The sequence below is a fragment of the Prionailurus viverrinus genome, chromosome A1 (genome assembly GCF_022837055.1).
Source record: "Prionailurus viverrinus isolate Anna chromosome A1, UM_Priviv_1.0, whole genome shotgun sequence".
NCBI lineage: Eukaryota > Metazoa > Chordata > Mammalia > Carnivora > Felidae > Prionailurus > Prionailurus viverrinus.
Genome location: NC_062561.1, coordinates 225,028,655 through 225,055,069, shown reverse-complemented (window position 1 = coordinate 225,055,069; position 26,415 = coordinate 225,028,655). Strand labels below are relative to the sequence as shown.

General features: G+C 35.1%; 1 protein-coding gene across 1 annotated transcript in view; it reads right to left on the bottom strand.

Annotated features, from left to right (window-relative positions):
• The window catches only part of CDH18 (cadherin 18), a 349,770-nt gene that overhangs the window by 240,998 nt on the left and 82,357 nt on the right, over positions 1 to 26,415 (bottom strand). The window contains exon 2 of the mRNA XM_047860381.1: positions 15,902 to 16,196. Within this exon, the coding sequence (XP_047716337.1) occupies positions 15,902 to 16,196 (295 nt within the window). The remainder of the gene's footprint in view (positions 1 to 15,901; positions 16,197 to 26,415) is intronic.

The window sequence follows — 26,415 nt, the reverse complement described above, 5'->3', positions numbered from 1 at the left end:
ATTTCCGTTCCGTCTACCTCCCTGCCACCCTCCCGCCCTCTTTCTGCTTAGGGTGGTATCTCTGGCGGTGTGTGCTTCTGCAATGGTTTCAGCCCCCTCTGAGCTCCCTTCTTCCCCGGATCCATGCAACAAAGCCAGCTCCTAGGGTCAGGTAACACGACTCTTCTAGCCCTAGGGATACAGGACTCCTTCGCTGGTTGCCTCATGACCTGCAGCTTGGTTGGTTTTTTACCTCTTTCATTTTTGTAACTTATTCCACATATGTGATTCCTGCTCTTGATCTAATTAACAGTGGATTTTGTTTTCCTGCTTAAACTCTGTGTGATACATTCGGTATTAACGGGTCTCTCCCCAGCTACCTTGCATTGCTTTTCTGAGTAATGACTATACTTGACCAGATACAAAGGTTAGGTTCTGTACTCAATTCTAATACAGTGAGTACTTTTAAATGAAAATCTGTGTTCTTTGCATTCAAACGTTAAATTAGTCAACATATGGGAATCTGACAAATACGTACTTCAGAGAGTTGTTCATTCTATGCAAAATAAAATCATGAGATTTTGAGAGAAAATTGTTTTTTGAAGTGGAGAAAATGTTCGTATATGCATGAAAATTTTATATATATATACACACATAATTAAAAACTTCAATATTTCTCAAAGTGTTCACCAGTCGTTTCTTTAATTTAGCAGATGTGCTAATTAAGCTCATTGCACTGCTGTGGATTTAATATCAGTTTCTTATCAAACATTAGAAATTATATCTATAAATTGCTTTAATTTTCAGTGGAGAAAATTCTATTTGAAAAATAAAAATTTTTACTAAATTCAGCATTGTTCTGAATAGTGCAATATTATTTCAGGTGAATTTTAATTATATTAAATATTCATATATGCAAATGTATACCTATTTTTAATTTTAGAGAGAGAGCATAAGCAGGGAAAGTGGACAGAGGGAAAGAGAGAGAACCTTAAAGTAGGCTCCACTCTCAGGGCAGAGCCCAACATGGGGATTGATCCCATGACCCTGGGATCAAGACCCGAGCCCAAATCAAGAGTCAGATGCTCATCTGACTGAGCCACCAAGGTGCCCCTAATCTGTATATTTTTAAAGTAGCCCCCCCCAATAAACTAGAAAAAAATGTGCATATATACAATTAGAAGCCTCTTTACTTCTTAGTTTCTATGCTCACTCTCACCAGATCCACTGTTTGGGTATACCAACTCTTTGTCCTACTGCTTGTTCTTTCATTATAGTTTAAAATTTTCTGATTGTATCACAACTGAAAATTATTCATTGCTATATCATAATTAAACATGAAGTATTCATTGCATCACAATTACCTCCCAACACCTCTTGCATCATGCAATTTAATTACATTATTAATTTTATTTATTTATTTACTTTTTGTTTATTCATTTATTTTTGAGAGAGAGAGAGAGAAAGAGAGAGAGAGAGAGAGAGAGAGAGAGAGAGAGAGAGAGAACACAAGTGGGGGATGGTCAGAGAGAAAGGGAGACAGAATCTGAACCAGGCTCTAGGCTCCCAGTTGTCAGCACAGAGCCTGATGTGGTGCTCAAACTCACAAACTGTAAGATCATAACCTGAGCTGAAGTCAGATGGTTAACCAACTGAGCTATCCAGGTACCCTTTACGTTATTAGTTTTAATTAATAATTAAGTAATGCTATATTTTACTTCAATAATTTTAGGTAGCAAATAGTATTCTCCTAATGATTTTGGAGAAAATATGTATAATTTATCACCTTTTCAGTCATAATTTTTGTCAGTTACATGATTTAAGTCTATGTGGTACATAGTATATCATGACTTAATGATTTTCTATGGCTTTCTTTGATGGTACACATTATATTACATCTTTTATGCTTTTTCTAAGGTTTTATTTGAGACTGTATATAAATGGGCAATGTTGAGACCATAAATTAAAACAGAACTCTGACTCAAAGTTTGTAGCAAACAGCCCAAGAAACCAACCCATTATCTACAATAACCAGCCCAGGAACCAGGCTATTTATTCTCCGTAAGTCATATGTCTAGGAAGTTAAATGATTCACCTTACCAACAATCCAGGAAGTCAAATAATAACATTCAGCCCCAAATGGCCAGGACTTAATCAATAACTTGCAGTTTCTCTACACCTTTCTCCCCTTCCTTTTTTTTTTATTTTTATTTTTTTTTAAACATTTATTTATTTTTGAGACAGAGAGAGACAGAGCATGAACGGGGGAGGGGCAGAGAGAGAGGGAGACACAGAATCAGAAGCAGGCTCCAGGCTCTGAGCCATCAGCCCAGAGCCCGACGCGGGGCTCGAACTCATGGACTGCGAGATCGTGACCTGAGCCGAAGTCGGACGCTCAACCGACTGAGCCACCCAGGTGCCCCCCTTTCTCCCCTTCCAATCATATACAACGCTCTGCTTCTAGGTCACCCACCTACAGTTTCTCTATGACAACTCCTCCAATCATGGCATACTCAAAACTTTCTCTTTGGTTCACTATAAACCTTTCCAACTCTTCGACCTGCTTTGGAGTCTGTGCAAAAATGCAAGTGAGTGATTGTGGTTAATCGTCTTGTTATAGCAAACTCTGAGTAAATAGCCTTTGCTCATTCTCATTTTGTTGGTCTTACCTTATGTCCATAAATTATTTTAAAAAGTCAAGAGTAAGCACTATTTGATGACACAAAAATTATTCTCTGCGAAACCCATTAATGTGACTTGAATAATGTGAAACGATGAAAATGTCTAGATTTCTAAGCTTTTATCACAAAAATGAGAATGTTAACAGAATCAAGATCAAATGCTTTTTCACAGTTCTTAAGGCATATGGCATATTTTCTACTCATTTTCTAAATCCAAATATCCTTCTTTCTAGAAATACTGTGTAGTTTAGTAATTTGCTAAAGTTCTTAATAATAAATACTTCTAGTATATTCATGCTTTGGCAGTAGATATGGTTGTTGATTTTTCCTAGTCTTTCCATGTCTGAAATTTTCTAAGTATTTTCATATCAGAAAAATTATTTTCTCTAATATTTTATTGATAATCATGATGCTGCAATGAAAGAATTTTTATCCAGTTTTTCATTGTCTTTTTCATTTGTATCTTTGCTCATGAAAACTGTAATTCAGAGAAATATTTGTCTTTAAACACTTTTCTCTCTCTCTCTTTTTTTTTTTTGAGAGAGCACGAGTTGGGGAGGGGCAGAGACAAGGGGGACAGAGGATCTGAATCCAGATCTTCACTGACAGCAATAAGTCCATGTGGGGCTCCAACTCATGAACCACAAGGTCATGCCCTGAGCTGAAGTCAGATGCTCAAACACCTGGGCCACCCAGGTACCCCAAAACTTATCTCTTTTTTACATTACATTTTAAAATTTCATTATCCAAGGAAATTTGAATGTGGGTTCTCAAATTAGTTAACTAATTAACTAATTAATTTATTAGTTTTAATTAAATTAATTAGTTTTCCTGCTTGGTGCTTATTTATATTTTTTCAAGTTGAAAACTCAGGTTTTCTTTTGTTCAGTATATTCTTTGTGTGTGCGGGGGGAGGGGCACCTGGGTGGCTCAGTTGGTTAAGCATCTGACTCTTGATTTCCGCTCAGGTCATGATCTCATGGTTCATGATATCTAGCCCTGCATCAGGATGTGTGCTGACAGCAAGAAGCCTGCTTGGCATTCTTTCTCTCCCTCTCTCTCTGCCCCTCCGCCCTCTTGTGTCTCAAAATAAATAAATAAACTTAAAATATGTATATATCTTTTTTTCCCACAACAGAAGAAAAATACTTCTAGTTGATCATCCATGTCTATTACTATGTCATATATGCTTTTCCACTTGTCTTGTTTGCACTACACAAAGTAAGATGTCCCTGGCTTTATTTGCTAGATCACCAACTTAATCTTCAGCTATGACCATCACATCATTCAGTCCACTGATTATTATTTGTTTTAATTTCAGCATCTTACTTTATTTATTATATTATTAATTTTTTTTTAGTTTATTTATTTTTTGAGTGAGAGAGAAAGAGAGAACAGGGAGGGGCAGAGAGAGAGGGGGAGAGAGAATCTCAAGAGGCTCCATGCTGTCAGCACAGAGCCTGATAAGAGGCTTGAACTCACAAACTACAAGATCATGAGCCAAACTGAAATCAAGACTTGGATGCTTAATCGACTAAGCCACCCAGGCACCTCTGATTTTAGAAATCAATTTTTTTTGTTCCTTGAAAACTTTGCTCTTCATTTCAGTCTACTCCTGTTTAATGAATGCAGTAAAACCTCAGATTTCAGTGTCAGCAAATTAGATATTTAATTTAAATTATTCTATTTTATCTGAATTATCTTTGTTTCTCTGTAATGGATAATTATTCAATTTGTTTAACTCCTGTCTTTTGTGTTTAAAAAATGAGTTGAATTAATATTTTTTGAATGTCCCCAACACCCAAAGTGATGCACAGATTCAATAAAATCCTTATCAAAACCTCTAAATTCATATGGAAACACAAAAGACCCTTAATAGTCAAAACAAATAAGCAAAAAGAACAAAACTGGGGGCATCACACCTTGATTTCATAATATATTACAAAGCCACAATAATGAAAATAGTATAAAAACAGACATATCTATCTATCTATCTATCTATCTATCTATCTATATATAGAGAGAGAGGGAGAGAGTCGGAATAAAGAAACAGGAGAAATGTAGGAGAAAACATAGAGATAACTTCTTGAAATTGGTCTTGGCAATGATTTTCTGGATATGGCACCAAAACACAGAAAAAAAAAATAAAAATAGACAAATGGAATTGCATCAAGGTAAAAAGCTTCTGCACAGCATAGAAAACACAACAGTAAAAAGACAACCCTGGAAATAGGAGAAAATGTTTGCAAACTTTATTTTTAATAAGGACTTAATATCGAAAATCTAAAAGAAACTGATACATCTCAATAGCAAAACAAACAAACAAAAAACAAACAAACAAAAAACAAGTAATCCAATCTTTAAAAAATGCAAAGGATCCAAATAGATGTTTTTCAAAAGAAATACAAATGGCTAATGGGTACACTGCTGTTTGATGTCACTAATCATCAAGGAAACGTAAATGAAAGGCTTAATGAGATATGACTTCACATCTGTTAGAATGACTATTATAAGAAAGATAAAAGATAAGTGTTGGCAGGGGTGGGAAGAAAATGGACCACTGGACACTGTTGGTGGAAATGTAAATCGGTATAGCCATTATATTAAAAAAAACACAGTATAAAGTTTCCTCAACAATTTACAAGAACTATCATATGATCCAGTTATCCCACTTCTGAGTATGTAAATAAATCCAAAGTGAATGAAATCACTATATGTGAAAGAGATATTTTCACTCTCCTGTCACTGCAGCATTAATTATAACAGGCAAGATATAGAAACAACTTCAATGTCTAAATGTCCATCAAAAAACAAATGACTAAAGAAAATGTGAAACAAGCAAAAATATATGGAATATATATTGGAAGATTATTCAGCCTTAAGGAAGAAGGAAATCCTGCCATTTACAACAATGTAGGGAAAACTGGAGGTGATTATGCTAAGGGAAATAAGCCAGGCACACAACGCCAGATATATTATCTTACTGAAATGTGGAATCTGAAATACTCAAACTCACAAAGCAGATAGTAGAATGATAGTTACCAGGGCTATGGAGGGAGGGGAAATGGGGAGATGGTGGTCACGTGGTATAAAATATCAGTTATTCAAGATGAATAGTTTCTGTAGATTTAGAAAACAGCATGGTGACTATATAGTTAACAATACTATATTGCATATTTGATATTTTCTAACAACATGGATCTTTCATTCTCATCACAGGAAAGAAGGAAAGAAGGAAGGAAGGAAGGAAGGAAGGAAGGAAGGAGGAAGGAAGGGAGGGAGGAAGGAGGAAGAAAGGGATGGAGGGAAGGAGGGATGGAGGGAGGTAGGGGGAGAGGGAGGGAGGGAAGAAGGCAGGCAATGTTGACTGAGTGAGATGATGAATATGTTAATCAGCTTGATCATGGTGATCTTGTCATAGTGAACACATACATCAAAAATATGAAGTTGCACACCTTAAATAAATAAAATTCCTTTGGTCAACTATAACTCAATAAAGCTGAAAAATTTTAAAGTTCAAACAGAAATTGAGTTGATGCTTACCCTTTAAAATAGGAATGCTACCTCTAAATAAGTGTGGCTGGATGGATGCCCAGTGGGTCAAGGACTTTTGTGTCCCCCAAAAGAGAAGAATGACTTCCATCAGAAGGGACTGTGACATTTGCCCCCTGGTAAATCTCTTTTACTCTTTTTTTATTGTTGTTCCTCTCTGATAGGGAATTTTCATTCACTGAAAGCTATTTTCTGCTTCATTCCCATGTTCCAATACCCCTAAGTATTTAGGGGGAAATCATCAACGGCTTCACAACAGAATAGAAACACATTTTCTTTGTATGCACAGATGAGATTGAAAAAAGTCTTTCTTGTTATAAAAGCTTTAATTTATTAAGTTGCCTGTGTGACTTCCCCAGGTCGTTCTGTGTTTTTGAATCTCCTAGGGCTTTCATGGATAGAACAATTTTCACCTTTAATCCTCAGGGTTATAAATCTGACCTCTTTTCCCCTATTCAATTTTCAATGTTTTCAACGCTCCAGGAATTTTCAGCATCTCTTACTCATTTTTGTTACTCTATCTTGTTGTTATGGTTTCTTTTTGAAATATTTATGGTTTCTTTTTTGAATATCCTCTTTGACATGCCAAGGGGAGATATATCAGAACAGTTTAAATTATGCCTCAGTGATAAACTGAGTATTTTAAATCAGAGAAGTACAGCATGATCTTAGTGAGAAAAATAAATACAAATGCGGTATCATTTCCCTTCAGAAAAGCAATCTTAATAGCGTATTGTATGTCTTTCCATAGTTTTATCTTGGTGTATTCAAATGTCTATCATGTAATTATGTATATACTAAAGAGAACACCTTGCAGCTTCTTTTGCACCTAATGATACGTCATGAATATTCCCATGCCAACTAAACACATATAATTTCAATAACCACGTGACATTCTACATAGCTCTTTCATGCATATTTAGACTTTTCTACTTGGTTGTATTTCTTATCGCTACGTAGCAAATGGCCACACACAGCTGAATAAAACAGAAGCCATCAAATCTGCTTATGTTTGTGTGTGTGCTTATTTCTTGCTATGTACTTGCAATGCTGTGATCAACTTTCAGCCTAGTGCCCTCTTCTGCAGAAGAGGCGCTTCGAGGAGACACGGCAGCAGAAGATTTAAAGAGGCCACTTGGCTTGTGCAGGCAAAAAAGGGACTAGCCTGAACTTCTGAGTTCTCTCCTTACCGGTAGAAGGGAGCAAGAATAATATTCCCCATTTACTAAGGAGGGAAATGAAACGTATCCAAGAGAAACCCAGTTGATCTCAAGAGGACTTACAAATGAGACAGCAGGGAGCCCTGCCAATCAAGGACTGACTGATCACTGAAAACTAGTGGCTACAAAGATATCTGATAGATGGCACCAGGAATCCATAATGGCACAAACATTCTTCTTCCTCACTGTGACCTCTCTACCTGATCACTCTGCCTTCTGTCTACGCCTCATTACTCTGTCTCCTAGTTATATCTGATTGCAGTGTTTTTACCCAATTCCTGATCACTTCCTTCTACATATAGTTGATTGCTATGCATTTATTCTGTACCTAGGAGCAGGGCCTACCAAACCTCAGGCTGACACTTCTCTCTACGCCTGAACACTGAACATTCATACCTCATTGCTCTGCCTTTACTCTATCCTGGCTCACTGTTCCTTCACTCTGTATATGATTCCTAAAAAATGACTCACCCAAAATGGTGTCTCAAAAAAAAATACAAAATTCATAATAGAATTAGGAATCAAGTTCAGTTAAACCTGAGGCTGCATTTTTTGCACGTGTACGATTTGAGAAAGAGATTTCAAGAGCATATGCCCTGATACATTGATTTCACACACAAATCTTTTTTCTTTTATTTATAAAATTTTATAATGATTTCAAATCACGTGCTTTTGTTAAAATATAGGGGTAAGGGCATACATTAATTAAGATTATCAGTGATAATTAACTAATGGAAAGTATTTAGTATGAGATTTTTGGTTAGGTCTATTCTTCCAGTAAGAAGGAAGGAAGGAAGGAAGGAAAGAAGGAAGGAAGGAAGGGAGGGAGGGAGGAAGAGAGGAGGAAATAATACAATTGGTCATTATTAGGATGAATTTATGTAAAATACTAGTGAACTTTTGTGAAAAATAAGAATGATTTTAATTGGAAACTATATTCATGAATAAATGATAACAATACAGGGAAAATATCATATGGAATAATAACTCCCCATCTCTATAAATATATACACACAGTTTGTTTTTATTTTATATATAGTTTATTTACTGCCCATTATGTTTGTAATGTTTTATGACAAGGAAATTAAAGAAATAATATGTTAAAGAACCAAGAGGCCAGTAAAATAGCATACAAGTTTAAAGTCATTTATAAGGCAAGGTGGTAAGTGACAAAATAATAAGTCTAGGATGCTCTAAGATTACTTTTAGGAAGAAATTTAAGTTGTGCTGATTTATTTTTTTTTTAAGCATTATCTCCACCAAGAGACATGTTAAGCTCCAAGGTCAATTTATATAACAAAATCTTCCATTGGCCACTATGGAAATTACACCTATTATACTTTTTACCATTACATGCACACAAGTTGAATATAGAATTGTCAAAATTCTAATTGGTTTGCTTTGTATTTCAATTTCCTACACTGAGGGTATACACAAGAAAATCACTCTTTAAATATATTTTTAAAAACATGATGTGAAGATTTAAGTTTCGTGACTTGAGTCCAATTTATGGTGAAAAAATTATTCCAGCAAAGTATTTTATATTATAAATTGATCAATTTTAAGAAGGGAATTCCAAGTCTAGTCTATTTTCATAAAGAGTAAATGGAGAAATTTACCCATTATATATTATTGGTTCCTTTGTCAATAATTGGCCATATTTACATGAATATTTCTCAGCTCTCTTCCTATTCCATTTATCTAAGTGTCTGCTTTTATGCCAATATTATACTGTTTTGATTACTATAGCTTTGTAATATGGCTTGCAATCAGGAAGTGTGATGCCTCTAGCTTTGTTCTTCTTTTCCAAGATTGCTTTGGCTATCAGGGAATCTTTTTAGGTTCCATAAAAATATTAGTATTGTTTATTCTATTTTTGTGAAAACTGCCACTGACATTTTGCTAGGGATTGCATTGAATCTGTAGATCACTTTAGACAGAATGGACACTTAAACAATATTAATTCTTCTGATCCATGAACATGGGATACCTTTTCATTTATTTGTGTCCTCTCCAATTTATTTTACTAATATTTTACAGATATTAGTATACAAATTTTTCACCTTCTTAAATGCATTCCTTAGTATTTTAGTCTTTTTGATGCTATAGTAAATGGGATTGTTTTCTTAATTTATATCCTTCTCATAGTTCACTGTAAAATGGATGCTGTTTTGAGCCACTAAGTTGTGGGTTTATTTGTTACCAAACACAAGCTAACTGACACAAGGGAAAAGTTATGAGGGGAAAAAAGTTATGAAACTTAGAATTTTCTTCCCAATTTCCACTTCATTAGTTGTTCAATGTGACTCCTCATATGCACTTTTAATTTAGCATGTAGAACAGCAGTGTCAGCCTCATTTCACTGAAATTATCTCATTCTGAAGTTAAGCCCCAGGGTAATGATTTTAAAATGGCTACTAGAATCCTGGAAGTTATCCAGAGTGAAGCTCCCAAGATGTTTGGCCAGAACTAAATCAGTCCCCCAACAAGCAGTGCAATAAAGTAAGCACAGCTGGTGTCTCTTCTTGTTGCCCTGCAACAAAGAACACAGCTGCAAATGGAAATAGGCCTGGGAGTTAGAGATTGTAGAGGAACAAATACATGAAAAAGATTAGGATGTTTTAATACATCTCCAAGGACACGGCACCTTGTGGAGTTTAAGGGTCATGCAGTAAATTTCATATCTTTTCTCTATGTGCCAAACTAAGAATCTGTGCTCCATTGAGGTTAGGGTTTATAAATTACATACTTATAATCTGAATAAAATATAAAACATTGTGTTCTATCTTCCAGAAATTAAGATGTATTATTTCTATAATGTGTTACAATATCTTAAATATTATTAGGTGAGTTTTACTTATAGGTATCTTTTCATCAGTACACAGAAGAGGGTAGAGGTAAAGATTTATACAATTTTTGTGGGAAAAAAAAAGATGTGAAATTTACTTTCAGGAAAATTGCGTTGTGATATAGTATGGTTTTCCTTGAAAATTTTCTAGATAGAGAGTAATTACTTTTGAAAATTTAGAGTGACTGCAAAACAATCAAAATTTGTACTAAAACCTACTGATTCTCAGTGAAAGGAAAATTATAATTGCATAAATTTGGGTATCTATAAAAATAGTAAAGATGAAATTATTGTTTTAAATTATTATTTTAAAATTGTAGTTTTAATTATTTCTTTAAAGAGATTTATCAAGTTATATAATCAAACCACCTTTACCAGCTTTTTAATAACAAGATGCCATTTTAGCATCACTAAATGTCTTTAGACCCTTATCGTGGCTTTCTGAGAATGGCAATGATGTTTCCAAGCACAATCCTATTTATCCTACTTTCATTTCTAAAATGCCACACATGCAGTAGACTGCTGATTCCAAAGGCAGGTATAATTTCATCCCATAGTGAGTTTCCTTTTTGCGCCACAACAATCGGTATTAACTTTTTTATTTCATCCTCTTAGGTCTCAGTTCTGAAGAATGTAGGCATTTAATAAAGTTACAGAAAATCTAAATTAAAGAAATACTTCTTTAAAGTTGTTTAAAGGACAAAGAAGACAATTATTCTATAGAATAATTGCTACAAAATAGTAGAATAATCATCACTTGGCATGATAATGTGCAGCACATTAGAGAAAAAAGTGAAGTAATTGTACATTTACATTGATAAAGTGCGTGCGAGTGTCTTCATGGACCCGTTTGAGTTACATTTTACCCTCCAGAATATTTTGTTATTCTGTCTATCCATGTTCACTTTGTTTTACTTAATAACATTTTTTTAAATAAAAAAAAAATGCAATATGATAGCCAGTAGCTTACAAGGAATTCATCACAACGCAAATGGTCCTTTTCTAAATCAATGCTATAACACAAGTAGATTTTCTTTTAAAAATGACACTCATAATGACTCTCAAGGAGCCACACTGTTATACTTCTTTTCTATAAGCACAGATGACCTAACTTTATTCAGTGGTATACCTCATTATTTTCACAATATTGTGCATTTGAATATGGCAATTGATATTAAACATGAAAATTGCTGGGGCTCCAGGGCGGCTCAGGCTGTTAAGCCTCTGACTCTTGATTTCGGCTCAGGTCCTGATCTCAGGGTTCGTGAGTTTGAGCCTCTCATCAGGCTCTCTGCTGTCAGCACAGAGCCTGCTTGGGATTTTCTCTCCCTCTCTCTGCCCCTCCTTGGCTTGTGTGTGTGTGTGTGTGTGTGTGTGTGTCTTCTCTCTCGCTCTCTCCTCGTTCTCTCTCTCAAAATAAATAAATAAACATTTAAGGAAAAAACATGAAAATTGTTGACCTAAGCAGATAGAATCATTTTTGGTCATAAAATACATGATCTGAACATTGTAACCATATGAGAGTCTCTTTGGAAGTGACTATAAATTTAACAAATATCATATTCTCCAATTCATGTTTCTATTTTGAAATGCTTTAAAAAAGTACCCCCCCCCAGAGGGGGGATTTGATAGCATTTGGCAATGTCTAAAGACACTGTGATATGGTGGTAACAGAAGGGAGGGTACTAAGCATCTAAAGTTTGGAAGCCAGGGATGCCACTGAATATCCTACAATACACAGAACAGCAAAGAATCATCCAGTCTCATACATCAATTAGTGGCAAGGTTGAAAAACTCTGATCTAGAGAGATATGATTCCCTAGATAATAGCTGAAACTTAACGATATAAACCAAAGAGGTAAAGAGAAACATTACATTGAAAAACATGCATTGACAACCACTCTAGTTTGTTTTGTATGTTTCTTTATGAAACCACTCAGAATGCCATAGACTTTGTCTGCTGATTATTACCCACTGACAAGAATCATGCAACCACATTATGCTTTGCTCAGTGGTCACATAGCACACAGCATAGTCAGAGGGCTCCCTGACCATCCCTTAGTTCTACAGATGTACAAGAAACAGTAATCTGACAAATACTTGCACACTCAGGATGTCTCTTGTGCTGCCTTCTCTGTATTCTCATAGCATAGTCTGCTGCACTGTGAAAGGAATTCATCATTTGTACGACAATCCTGTTAATTTCCCCCTTAACAACATACACACACACTCACGCACGTGCACATACAACCCTAAGTAGACCATAAACCTATAGGGAAGAGTCAAGAGTATTTTGCATTATTGTGTCTTCTATGTGTAATGCCCTTTTAATGTTTTCCTTGTCTATTTACAAACCCATGCACACTATGTAAAATTATTTGAGGATGTCTTCTCTAAGTTTGCAAGCTGGACTTTCCACTTTATGGTTCCCTTATATTTTTGCTAATCAAGCACTATATTTAAATTTTATGTTTATATGTCTGTAGCCTGTTCAAATTTAAGGACTTGTTTCTCCTTCCTGCCTGCCTGCCTTCCTTCCTTCCTTCCTTCCTTCCTTCCTTCCTTCCATTTTTTTAACATTTTATTACCAGCCACTATCAGTTCTTAGCACATAAAATGCCTTTCTTTCCTCTCTCTCTCTCTCAAGAATTAAAGAGATACAAAACAGTAGATTTTTTTTTCTTATGACAGGATGATCCACAAATTAAGTAATGAGTATATGATAAAAACAATGATTTTATCAGGCACCATAAATGTTTTTAAACATAAATGTTTTTATCACAAGCCTGCATTTCAGTTTTTATTATCACTTTATAAATAACATCTATATGTATATGTAGTTTCTAATAAAGAAGAATGCATTACTCTCATAGCAAATAAAGCCCACAACCCATTTTTAGAAGTAATCACCCTCACCACTATGTGGGTTTCTTTCAGATATGCCCTATGTGCCCATATACTGCACAACGCATCCTTATTTTCTAGAATAAACTGTAGCTTATTCCACATGCCTTTCTGAAAACTTTTTTTTCTCACTAAAACAATACAGATCTTCAGCATGTATATACATGCAAACTCATTCATTTTAAGGCTGCATAAGAAATCTGTATATGTTTGAAGAGTCATTGACTTGAAAACTTCCTTAATAGTAGACCTTAAGTGTATTATTATGAATAATACCATAATGGGCATCCTTTCACATATATCTTTGTATAACCATGTGGACACATCCATAAAATAGTTCTCTATAATAGAGATTGTCCAACAAATGGATATGTTCTCCTTAAAATGTTGAAAGATATTGTTAAATTGCCATCCAAAACAAAACAAAACAAAACAACAAAAAACAAACTATGGGAATTCACCTTTCTGCTAACAGTCTTGCAACTTTAACAACTTTGTGAATTATCAGACTTGCATACTTTGGTAGGTGAACATTGGTTTCTCCTCCTCCTTTGTGGTTTCTTAAATTACTAGTGAAATTTGAGTATTTTCCTGTGGATAATTAACACGTTTCTTTTTCTTGTGAATCTCCTGCTAATGGGATTTCCCCATTTTCTTATTTGGTTCTAATGAATTTTTTGTTATTAAAAAAATCTTCTTATGTAATACAAAATAGTCCTCTGTCCGCCACGAAGGTTTTTAAGTATTTTAGTTCATTTTTCTTTTGATTCGGATTAGTTTTATTATTTGATGGCTATGTTTTCAAATGCTTATTCATTTAAATTCATGTCTTCTTGATTATTGGATTCTTATCTTACGTTGAAAAGTCCTTCGTCTACTTCTTAATTTTTTTTTAGTTCTTGTGTTTTCATTAGCAGATTCAAAGTTTTAGGTTTTTTAGAGTTTAATCATTGATTTATTTCCCATTTACCTTGTCCTCAAGTGTGGAGAAAATCACACTATTTCAATTATGTCAGCATCACGAGTACATCTGGTCCTCCACCTGAGCCCCACTCTTTAGCTCAGTTAATGGGGTTACTTTCCATTTCTTGACACTTCCATTTGCTTCACTCTCCAGCCATCTGTGTCACAAAGATTTTTCAACTTTTGGCACGCATATCTACCTGGAAACTGTCCGTTGTCTTTATTCACACTATATGTATCTAATGCACATATTTTGGAGGTGTTAGGGAATTTTTTTTTCAAAAGCATATTCTCGTTGGACTCCCTAAAGATTAGATTTCTAGCATAAATAAATGTCTATTCCCTTACTCAGGCAATTTAGGATGAATTTTCCTCCTTAGGTATGTAGCCATCCCTGAACCCAATCCTTTAAACAAAAACAAAATAACATCAAATCTATCCCCATATGGCAAGAAGGAGACCCCCACCCCTGGCTCAATAAGCTGTACAGATTCTGGAACATCCACTATTTTTCTTATATTTATTCCATAAATAGCTTAAACCAGGTTTTAAATTTGTAATTATATTAAAAAATTGGGAACTTAAGAGCTGAACCTCTGTCTGGCTTAGAAATATTTTCCAGGTTCACTTCTTACTAACCATGTGATCTTGGGCAAATTATTTAATTCTATGTATCAATTTCATCCTCTGTAAAAGGAGAACCACAATGTCGCCCTTGTCCATGATGATACAAGCATGAAATTATTACACATGGCATGCAATGCCTGACATATAGTAAGTGCTCAATAAATACTCCTTGATGCTGTTTCAGTGATCATTACCACAACTGCTTTGACGACTTGTAGTCTCCAGTCCTGGCGAAGCTAACTGGTTGTTTTGGGCTGATCGATTTTAGATTTTCTGCAGAACTCACAGTCAACATTCAAAATATCCAATTTCCTCTTTGCCCCTGATCAAAACTTCTATGGATTCAACTGAGTCTACACTTGATGGCAACTAAGATTTAAGTGTCTGACATCAACTGCTAGCTACATCAGAGGCAAAAAGGAAAAAATCCTTTAAGGGTTGTTTTATGTTTTAAGATAAATAAGCTTTGTAAATGCTTATGAGTATCTAAAAAGTTTTATTGAATAATGTAGCTATTACTTACATTTTTAATGCTGTTATAATTGGGTCATAAACTGCAATCTTTTTTTTTATATTTCCTTTTTTTTCAATATATGAAGTTTATTGTCAAATTGGTTTCCATACAACACCCAGTGCTCATCCCAAAAGGTGCCCTCCTCAATACCCATCACCCACCCTCCCCTCCCTTCCACCCCCCATAAACCACAATCTTAAAAGACATGTAGTAAAATATCTCAAACATTACAGTGTCTATTTTTATTTATGCAAATTGTCACCTTGAGTATGTTGATATCTCTGTAGCAATATAAATAAAGAATTTACATGGCTAAAAAACCCTGTCAATTAAGCAAGAATTGCCGATGTCTCCCCGTTAATGATGTTTTCTTGATACCTAAGCATTACCTCTACTTTAGCATTCAGAAATTAATTTTAATAAATAACATACCATCTAGACCCAATATCCTTTAATATTTTAGGCCACGTGTAAATATTAAGATGTTTCGAAATTTCTTCGGATTTCTCCATGCACAAACACACACACAAAGTTGAAAACTGGTTTTCAAAAGATGATCATTCGGATTCTCAAAACTATATTAACTGCTAAAGTGAATAATGCTTTTCCTTACCCATATCTGACATTTCAGGCACAGTAACGATGTATGGTCCATCTGTGAACTTTGGAGCGTTGTCATTGATGTCTTGTACTTTGATTATGAACTCGGATTCAGGTTCAAGAGGCTTGTTTGTTCGTCGGTCGATAGCCTGGGCGTGAAGCACATAGTGGGTCTTCTGCTCTCTGTCTAGGCTTTTCGTTGAGTGGATGTCACCGGTGGTGTCATCGATGATAAATATAGTTCCGGCACCTTCTCCAGTAAGGATGTACTTGACAGACCCATCGCCTTTGTCAGAATTGGAGTGCAACTGTCAAATAAAAATGAAATACTTTAGCGTGAAATTATATTCCAGCCTCACGTCGTGTTATCTGAAAATTATCTATAATTTTGAACTTAGTTTGGTTATAACTTTTCTTACCTTCACAGTCTACCATATGGTGCTATAATCATTTCCTTTTCTGCAGTTTTTCTCTACTTGGTATTAATATAGATATATTTTATCATGATCTAAGAAATCCAATAATCAATTTAAGAGAAATTAATAAGCAATAGTAATTAAATAAAAAAAAACAATAACCCTTGATGTCATCTAGTAAATCACCACTGCATTAACTACACAGAATAGAATTGGATAAAGAAATTACCAGGAAATCACTGTTGCCTGCAATACTTCCAGGAATAATGACTTTTTATATTAATTGTTTGGCATTTTATTTCAAACTTAAAATTTAAAAAAAAGAAAAAAGAATACATGGCAGGATGAGATTCAAATTATTAAAAACTTCCACAAAAGAGGCACTTATTTGTTATAGAGAAATTGATATTATAATGTGAAAAATAAAAATATATATATTACAGATTAATTGTTCAGATTTAGAATGAAAGAAAACACAGGATAATTTTTTTATTATTATTATAAAACTTTAACTGAAAATTTAAATAGGAGTGCTTGATTTACTCAATACATGGTCCTAATTTTTAACTAATAGAAATACACTAATGAATTCTCATTTATTAAAATAAAAGTGGAATATTATACTAATAGATACTACAAAAGGAACATTTCACTAGCAAAGAAGTATTTAATAAGAAAGGTAAATACATATTAAGATAATTATAAACCACTTTTTTGTCATTTAAGCATCAGGAAATGCTTTTAACCTGCATGTGATTCATACTTCTTAATCTATTGTAACTTCTGCCATCTTTGCATACGTGCCATTGTTATATTTCTAGCTAGAAAGAACCACAATTTTTCTTAAATCTCACACATCTATTTGAAGAACTGTTTCTCTTGAGAGATCTGAAGTTATCCTTCATATGACATCTTTCTGGTAACCTAACCTCAACTACTCACCTTTTGCTCAATTGTGACACTTGGAAACATTGAAAACAATGTAACCTTGTTCGCCTAAGTTTTGGATTTCTTACCATAATAAAGAGAAAATTTTCAAGGATTATTTTAAAGTCTCTGAACCCTTAGAAGACGTTTTCAAAAAGAGAAAATATAGAAAAATATGATAAACTATGACAAAAGGACTATTCCACGGTAAAATGAAGGCAACTAAATATAAATTGTAGTATATCCTAAATAATCTTGTCTCTTTCTTGAAAACACATAAGGTGTAAACAGGGACAAATTCTGATGGGAATCACCTAGCAAGATTCCACAAATCGTCATCTTTTCAAAACTGATTTTTGGAGCGTTTATAAAGACGAATAAAAATGCATTAGCAATGTATGAAAAACACAGCCTTCAAAGATTCACACTTCATGAGTAAATTAACAGCTAAAAGAAGAATGCAGCATGAGTTGTGTGGAGACAATTGCATGCATGGATGGAAATGTATTTAGTCACTTCTTTTGGTTTCTTGCCATATCTTTTTAGCATCTAGAAGAAAAATGTATCATTTCTGAAGCAGATACACCTGCAAAATATCAACAGAGTGGCCTGTTTCAGTCTCCAACTTTGCTTTAATCTGTGACCCAAACAGAGCAACAAATTCATTTAAACAAATGGTTTTAAAACCTTTTCTCAAAATCTCTTGTTATGAAGTAAAACATTAGATAGTCTTATTAGCTATTGTTATACTATACATTAATTATAAGTCTGTATAATGAAATTAAAACCCTTTTGGGGAAATGTCTTGTAGTTCGACCATCTAATTTCAGAAAGACAGTGATGGTGATGATTGACTTTTATCATCAGGATATATTTTTATATTCTTCTATGTTCTAAGGTTATTTTGATATTATTTTATTTTGTGTTAAAAGTTTGTATTACAAAAGTTGGTCATATTTAAAGAATGGCCTTATATATGTAGACTTGCAATGAAAGTATATAAAACAAATAGTAAAGTTGTCAACTTAAAGCACTATGAAAAATATAACACACTCTGTGCTTTATGTAGGTTGTGGTAAGCAATTCAGATAAGGGAGAAAATGTCAGTAATTTTATGTCTTTAGATTTTAAGACTTGAATCTGGTTCCACATAAAGTGTTTATATTTAACAAACAACTTAGCCTAAATATTTCAGAAATTATGTCTGACTTGAAAATAGACGTGCAATAAAATCAGTGAATTGTAATTTAGCAGTATTTATAATATTTGATAACATGGTAGAAGTTACATTAAAATGTTGCAAACATGTATTTGAATTTTATAAGGCGTTGACAATGCTTATCTTGAGTGTTTAAATAATGCAGATAATCATTTCAATAATGGAGTATTTAAATCTCTCAGCGGGCCTAGCTGAATCTTGGAATGACTAGTTTTTATGTTAACACTGATGGGAAGCTACTACAATAGCATTTAGGCAAATGAATAGCTTATATGATTAGGATGATCAACATTTGTGAAACAACAAAGTAACCCACTCTCAGGATGACCCCTCATCTATCGTACACCCATTTCCAAATGTTCAGTTTGGTTGGAATACATCCTTTGTAACAGAGATGGAGCCTTAGAGAAAAACCAGCTATAGAGAAAAATCAGCTTAATAAGTGAGCTTTAATATCTGGAAAAGCATGTTTTATATTCGTTTTTTTAAGGCAACAGATGATGCATCAGTGAGTGAATGAATGAATGAATGAATGAAATGGCTGAGCAGGAATGGTGGTAGTAGTGGGCGTAATCTTAAAATAGGGACAGGAAGCTCTTTGATGCAGACAATCAAGTAATATGGATAACCAAAGGAGAGATGTGTTGTCTCTGAATGTGGGCAACAATAAAACATCAAAGGCAAGAAGCGGAAGTAGGGCACATGCAGTAGAAATACTCTGGATATAGACATGGAGCTGACTTAGCAACAGCAAAATATGATGTTGTAAGATGAGCTAGCTCTTATGCTATTTAAGAGAGATTTTCATCATATTGTACATTGACATGTAAAAATATTTGGGAGACAAAGTTGATGTTAGTCATCAGTATCGAACTCTTTTTGGCAGACAGTTTGGAAATAACAGAGAGAAAACAGTGGCAGGGTTTTATAACACACAGTGGTAGGAGTATACTCTCCAAGTCATGAGATTTTGCAAAGTGAGTGATATTTTTTATGCTGAAGGACAGATGTTACAATGTTGTCCTAAAGCAAGAAGGGACAATGCTCGCGTACGTGATCACATAATAAAGTAGGGTTAATGAACTACTCTTTAGAAAACAGAAAAGGGGAGGAGAATGAAGAAAGAAAATGAAACCACTCAAGTAAAGCAAAATGACCACTTCTCTGGCATGGCTTTAATAAATTGTCTCTTTCTTATGTTAAGTAGTAACCTATGGCACTTGGAAAGCTAATATGACTCACATGAGTTCCCCCTGGAAAACTATTTATTCACCCTGGACCACATTCGGATCAGGACCTAAAAATTTATAGCTTTCACTCCAACTACAGAGTTCTTCACTAAGATAATATTCTATCCCTTAGGGAAGAATAACTTTAAAAGGTTAAGAAGATGATGGCAGAGCAATTAATTTCAAAAGTTGCATTTAGTGAAGACTTCAAGCCACGTTAAAAAGATAGGTCACTGACTTAAAACGATAATATTTTGAACTACATATTTTATGTAATTTTTTTATGAGTAGGAAACTTATATTTACAGCATTCCAGGGGAAGCCAGCAGTAAACATTGCATAGTAATCCCACTATGATTATTTTTCCAACACATAAAATGATGCAATATAAGGATCACATGAAATACATATTATTAAAATTTATTATGCACCCTTTATTCCACAACGTGTTATATTTCAAACAATAAGTAGATGAAACAAAATTCAATTGAACTGTTAATAAGTAATTGACGTAAAGAGGAAAAAACATTTCAAATCATATTAGTCTCTTGGTAACTAACATCTATCTTGTGCAAGAAAAATACAGAACCGTCAGTTTTAATTATGCATCAATTAATATGCAAAAAAGTTACATTAGAAATAGTGATGAAGTACTCTGTTCAACCACATATCTAAGGTCAATTAATTAAAAGGGTAAGAAATTAGGTGAGAGTAAGGAAATAGGTGTGGTTGTTGAACTAGAAACATCGGAGCTCCTTGCCAACATGTAAAAGCCTCCCGTTGAATTTCAGTTTTTCACTTTTAACTTCTTAATCAGTATTCTCAGAGAAGGAAACTAATGAATGAGGAGGAAGAGGGAAAAGAACAGGAAGCAGCACGTGTTTATTATATCCCCTGAACCCCAGATTAAGGGTATTAACGTACAAGATAAAAAAAACTATAAGATATCTCTGAAGTCTGAGTTGCTATAATTCCATATCCTTCAGATATCCTCTAGAGAGCCCCATCTGGGTGTGCCAAATATTGGGGCACTGCAGGAGGTAAGTCAGTGGTTGAGAATTTCACTTTTAAGTGTTGGAAACCCTCAAAAACTAGCCAATCGATTAAAGTTGGAATGAGATATATGAGGCACAGGAGGACCTATTCTCTGATATCAGAGTTAATCTCTGTTCTTTCATCTGCCAATTAGGGTCTAGCTGAGAAAGAGATGGCCCTGGAAGCTGGTTTTAAGGAAAAAGAAATCTCAGAGTGTACTAACATGAGTACAATTCCGGCCCCAAATACTGGTCCAAAACACTGTCCACATATTCACAGGGGTTGGCATTTCATCCCCATTAAAACTCTCTCATTACTGTTCATTTTAGCCCTTTGCTCAAATCAGAAAGCAGTAGATGCATAGAGAAAGGGGAGGGAAGGAAAATTGAAATGGGAATGGCTTCAAACATTTAGAAAATGTATCTGACAATAAAATGTAAGATTATAATTTAATCTAGCAATCACTATTAGAAGTATATGTCCAACAAATGTTTTTGGAGCATCTGCTATGTTCCAGTCCTGGTACTCAGTAGTTAAATACATCACTAACGTGGAGATTCATATATATATATTCATATATATATATTCATATATATATATTCATATATATATATTCATATATATATATTCATATATATATATAGTGTGAGAAAGTGACAAGATCCCCACTTAAAAAGGAAAGAGAGAAAGAAATATCAGAGGTGAATGGGAAGGTGTAGAGAGATTCCAATATTAAATAAGGGAGTATGCTAGGCAGGACATTGGCCCCTCAAAGATATCTATGTCTTTATTCTAGAAGCCTGTGAATATGTTACTTTACATGGTAAGAAGAATTTCACATATGTGATTGAGGTCAAGGTCCTTAAGACAGGGAGATTACCTTGGTTTCTCTAGCTGGGACAATTCTGATCACATGAGTCCTTACAAAGGAAGACCTGATCCCAGCTGGTTGAGAGAGGGAGAGAAAATGGAAGTGTGAGAAAGAGTGAGCACCTCATTGCTGGTTCTAAAATGTAAAAGTCATCATGCAAGACCTAAGGGAGGCCTCTTGAAGCTGGAAAAAAGCAAGGAATGGACTGTTCCCTAGAGGAAATGAAGCTCTCCTCACACCTTGATTTTAGACCAGTGAGAACTATGTTGAACTTCTGACCTATAAAACTAGTGGAAAATAAATCTGTGTTGTTTTAAGGCACTAATTTTGCAGTAATTTGTGATAGCAACAATAAAGTCTAATAAAGGAATCAGAGAAGGCATATTAAAAAGATGACATTTTAATAAATTCTTGAAGGAGGTAAGGTAAGTGAGCCAAGTTCATATTATAGGAAAGAGCATTATAGTCAGGGAAAACAGAAAAAGCAAGAGGGTCAAGTTAGGAACATGAATAGCAGATTCCAGAAACAGTGAGGAAGCCAGTGTGACCAGAGTTGCATGGACAGAGGAGAGTTGTAGAAGACATCAGAGAAATACAGTAGTCTCCCCTTCTCTGTGGTTTCCCTTTCCCTGGTTTGAGTTGCCCACTGTCAGTTGTGGTCCAGAAGCAGATGGTCCTCCTTCTGATGTATCATCACTAGACCAAGAGTAGCCTAAGGATGCATCACAACGGCCACGTCGTTCACCTCAGTTCATCTCCTCACGCAGTCATTTCATCATCCCACATCACAATAAGAAGTGTGAGTAGAGTACAAGATATTTTTTTGAGAGACCATATCCACATTCACGCAATTTGTATTACAGCATATTTGTTATTATTGTTCTATCAGTTATTGTCATTAATCCCTTGTGCCTAATTTATAAGCTTTATTACACGTACGTATGTATAAAAAATCACATAGTATATATAGGGTTCGGTACTCTCCGAGATATCCACTGGGGGTACTGGAATGTATCCTCCATGGATGTAGGGGTACTATAACTGGAAGGAAGATCATGGAGGACCACTGCACAAGAAAAAAGAGAAACTGGACAGTTTTGAGTAGGGGAGCATCATAAGTGATTTACATCTCAAAAGGATCACGTCCATTTCATTACTGAGAACAGAAAGTAGAGGAACAAAAATGAAAGCAGGGAGAACTGATAGACTTCTGCTTTGGTAACACGCTGACCGAGGATGACAGCACGGACCAGGTGCTGGTGAAAGTGACAAGAAATGGAGTATTCGTGAATATATTTTGGGACAAATGCAACACCAAATGCACAAATAAGCCAGAGGAGCTACGTCACAATAAAAGGCCTTTGCATAGCAAATAAAACCATCAACAAAATGGAAAGGCAACCTAGGGAATAGGACAAAATCTTTGCAAATTATATGCCTGATAAGGTGTTAATATCCGAAACATATCAAAAATTCACACAACCAATAACAAAACAAAATCTGATCAGACATTTTTATCCAGAGAAGATATACAAATGGCCAGAAGTATATGAAAAGGTGCTCAACATCATTAACCATCAGGGAAATGCAAAGCAAAACCACCCTGAGATATCACCTCACACCTGTTAGAATGGATATTATTAAAAACAAAAAAGAGGTAACAGTTATTGGGGAGGATGTGGAGGAAAGAGAACCCTTGTGCATTCTTGGTGGGAATGGAAATCGGTGCAGCCACTATGGAAAACAGTATGAAGTTTCCTCAAAAACGTGAAAAGATACAACTACCATAAGATCTAGCAATTTCGGGGTATACAATCCAAGGGAAATGAAATCATTATCTCAAAGAGCTATCTTCAGCCCCATGTTCATTGCTGAATTACTCCCAATAGCCAGGAAATGAAAAAAACTGAGTGTCCATTAACAGATGAATGGATAAAGGAAATACATATACACCCACTGCACTTCCCCCACCCCTACAAGAATAGTATTCAGCCATGAGAAAGAAGGACATTCCACTATTTGCAATAACACAGATGGATACCGAGGGCATTATGTTCAGTGAAATAAGTCAGGCAGAGAAAGACAAATATTGTATGATATCACTTTTTTTTTCTGGAATTTTGAAAAGTCAAACTCTTAGAACACAGAGTAGAATGAATGGTATTCCCAGGACCGAGGAGTGCAGAAGAAGGGAAGGTGATGGTCAGGGTACAAACTCCCAGGTATGAGTAAGTTCTGGGGATCTAATGCACAGCAGAACGATTATAGTTAACAATACTGTATTGTGTATGAGAAAGCTAGGAGAGCAGACCTTCCATGTTCTCACCACAGAAAAGACATGGTAGGGGCACCTGGGTGGCTCAGTCAGGTAAGTATCTGACTTCAGCTCAGTTCATGATCTCGCGGTTAGTGAGTTCAGGCCCCGTGTCAGGCTTTGTGCTCACAGCTCAGAGCCTGGAGCCTGCTTCGGAGTCTGTCTCCCTCTTTCTCTTCCCTTCCACCATTCACATTCTGTCTCTTTCTCCAGATAAATAAACATTAAAATTTTTTTCAAAAGACACGGTAATTATGCGACATGGTTTTAACTAATGCTATAATGCTAATCATTTTGCATATATGTGTATCAAATCAACACATTGTATACTTAAACTTATACGATACTATATGTCAACTCTATCTCAGTAATGCTGGACACACATTTTAAAAAGAAAGAGCACACAAAGTTTCCCTAAAGGACTAGTATGGGATTTGTGAAAAAGGAGAATTCAAGCACAGACATTAGGTGCTTGGCTACAGTTATGAAGAGTTCAGAATTTAATCAAATGGGATATGGAAGGATACAGGTACAGGAAATAGAAAGGGGAAGGTCAGGAATTGAATTTTGACATGCTAATCTTGCTTTTTCTATTGGCGATCTCAGTAGAGATGTAGAGGCCATTTTTTATATGCAGTCTCTAGTTCAAAGACAAATATGGTTGGCTTATAAATTTGGGAGACAGCCAGCACAAAAGTGGTATTTAGAGCTATGAAACAGGATGAGATTACCAATGAAATAAACGTAGGTGCAAAGGGAAGAACTGAGGACTGAAACCGGTAGTGCTTCAAAATTAAAAAGCCAGAGGGGGACATCTGGGTGGCTCAGTCCTACCTCGGCTCAGGTCATGATCTCGTGGTTTTTGAGTTCAAGCCCCACATCCGGCTCGCTGCTGTCAGTGCAGAGCCTGCTTCTTGATCCTCTGTCCCCGCTCTCTCTGCCCCTCCCCCACTTGCACTCTCTCAAAAATAAATAAAACATTAAAAAAAAAAGCCAGAGGGACGAGAAAGATAAAGAGCCCCTAGTCAGGCAGAAGGAAAACTAAGCACACCAGTGTCTTGTTTTAACAAGAGAAATTACAACATCTGTGTATAAGGGATTTTATATAGGAATAATAATGATTATTTCAGAAGCAAAAAAAATCTACAAGTCCATCTGGAGGGGGATTATTTTATAAATAATGAATTATCACTAAAATAATATGAATATGCTAGCTCTGAAGAACTATCTATAATTTGTTGTGGATGGGAAAGCCATGCTGTGTAATAATATAGAAACTGAGATCTTACTTAAAGTATAAATAACAAAAATTACATGTACAGTATATTCATATTTATTAACATGGATGCATGGAGTTAGGATAGATTATAATCTAAGCCACTGAGGCTTGAGGGAGGACAGAAAAAAGCATACACTGCAGTGAGGCAGTCAATTTCCTTTTATGCCTTTCAGTTTAACTGACTGAATAAATATCTATTACTTTTTAAGTATATATATTCCCATTGTTACTGAAGAACACTTTTGGGTTATATCTGGGCCAATAATGGAGAAAAATCACAATATGTGGCAGCCCATTCTCAAAGCCACAAGAATCTTTAGAAAATTTCAAGCAGCATCTCATTTCCATGCATAGGGTCTAACCTTTGCTTGATTCTCACTCTGAGATGTTTACGAATCTATCTATCTATCTATCTATCTATCCATCCATCCATCCATCCATCCATCCATCCATCCATCCATCTGCCATGCCTCAGGTTGCTACATTCTATCTTGAATGTAGGTACAACTCCCAGGCTATTGCATTAAGTTGCCCAGGCACTGGTAGGTGATGCTTCCTGGAATGGTTGTCTTGTTTTGTTGAAGTGTGTCTTGAAATTTTTTGATATCCCTGCCTACCTCCTGTGTCCCTCATGTAAGCCCCCTGCATCTCTATTCAGTTATTCTTTTGGTCTCTATCAACATGGTCCATGTGTTTATTTCTAGGCTTAAAACCAATGCACTGTAACAGAATGGAAGAAAAAATTGCATCCCTACTATGTATCAAACAATGTGTTGATATAAATCAGACAGGGTCCCTCACCTTCAAGAAGTTTTTAGTGCAGTGAGCAAGAAAGAGCAACAGATCCAGAGTAGGGAAAGTTCTGATAGAAGCATGAGGTGAAACTAATTTTCCCTTGCTTGGAAGTTTTCCCAGAGGAAAGGACTCAAAGTCTCCATCTGTATTCCTGTTTTCCCATTTCTATCAAAGGATAAAAGTTGTACGTTAAAAAAAAAAAATAATTCTCATCAAACATTTTCCTCATTCATCTGTTGTGGATTTAATCCTATCACATAATATAAATTGTTCTAAGGTTACCCAAAAGCACCTAGTTATTAACCAACTTTTTTTTTTTTTTTTGAGGAGAAGGCTAATTTAAAAACATGATAAAGCTAACTCAACATAAGGGAGCAGAATGCAGAACTCTCAGATATTGGTTCCTAACTTTGGAAATGCAAGACATGGAAATATGGAAGCT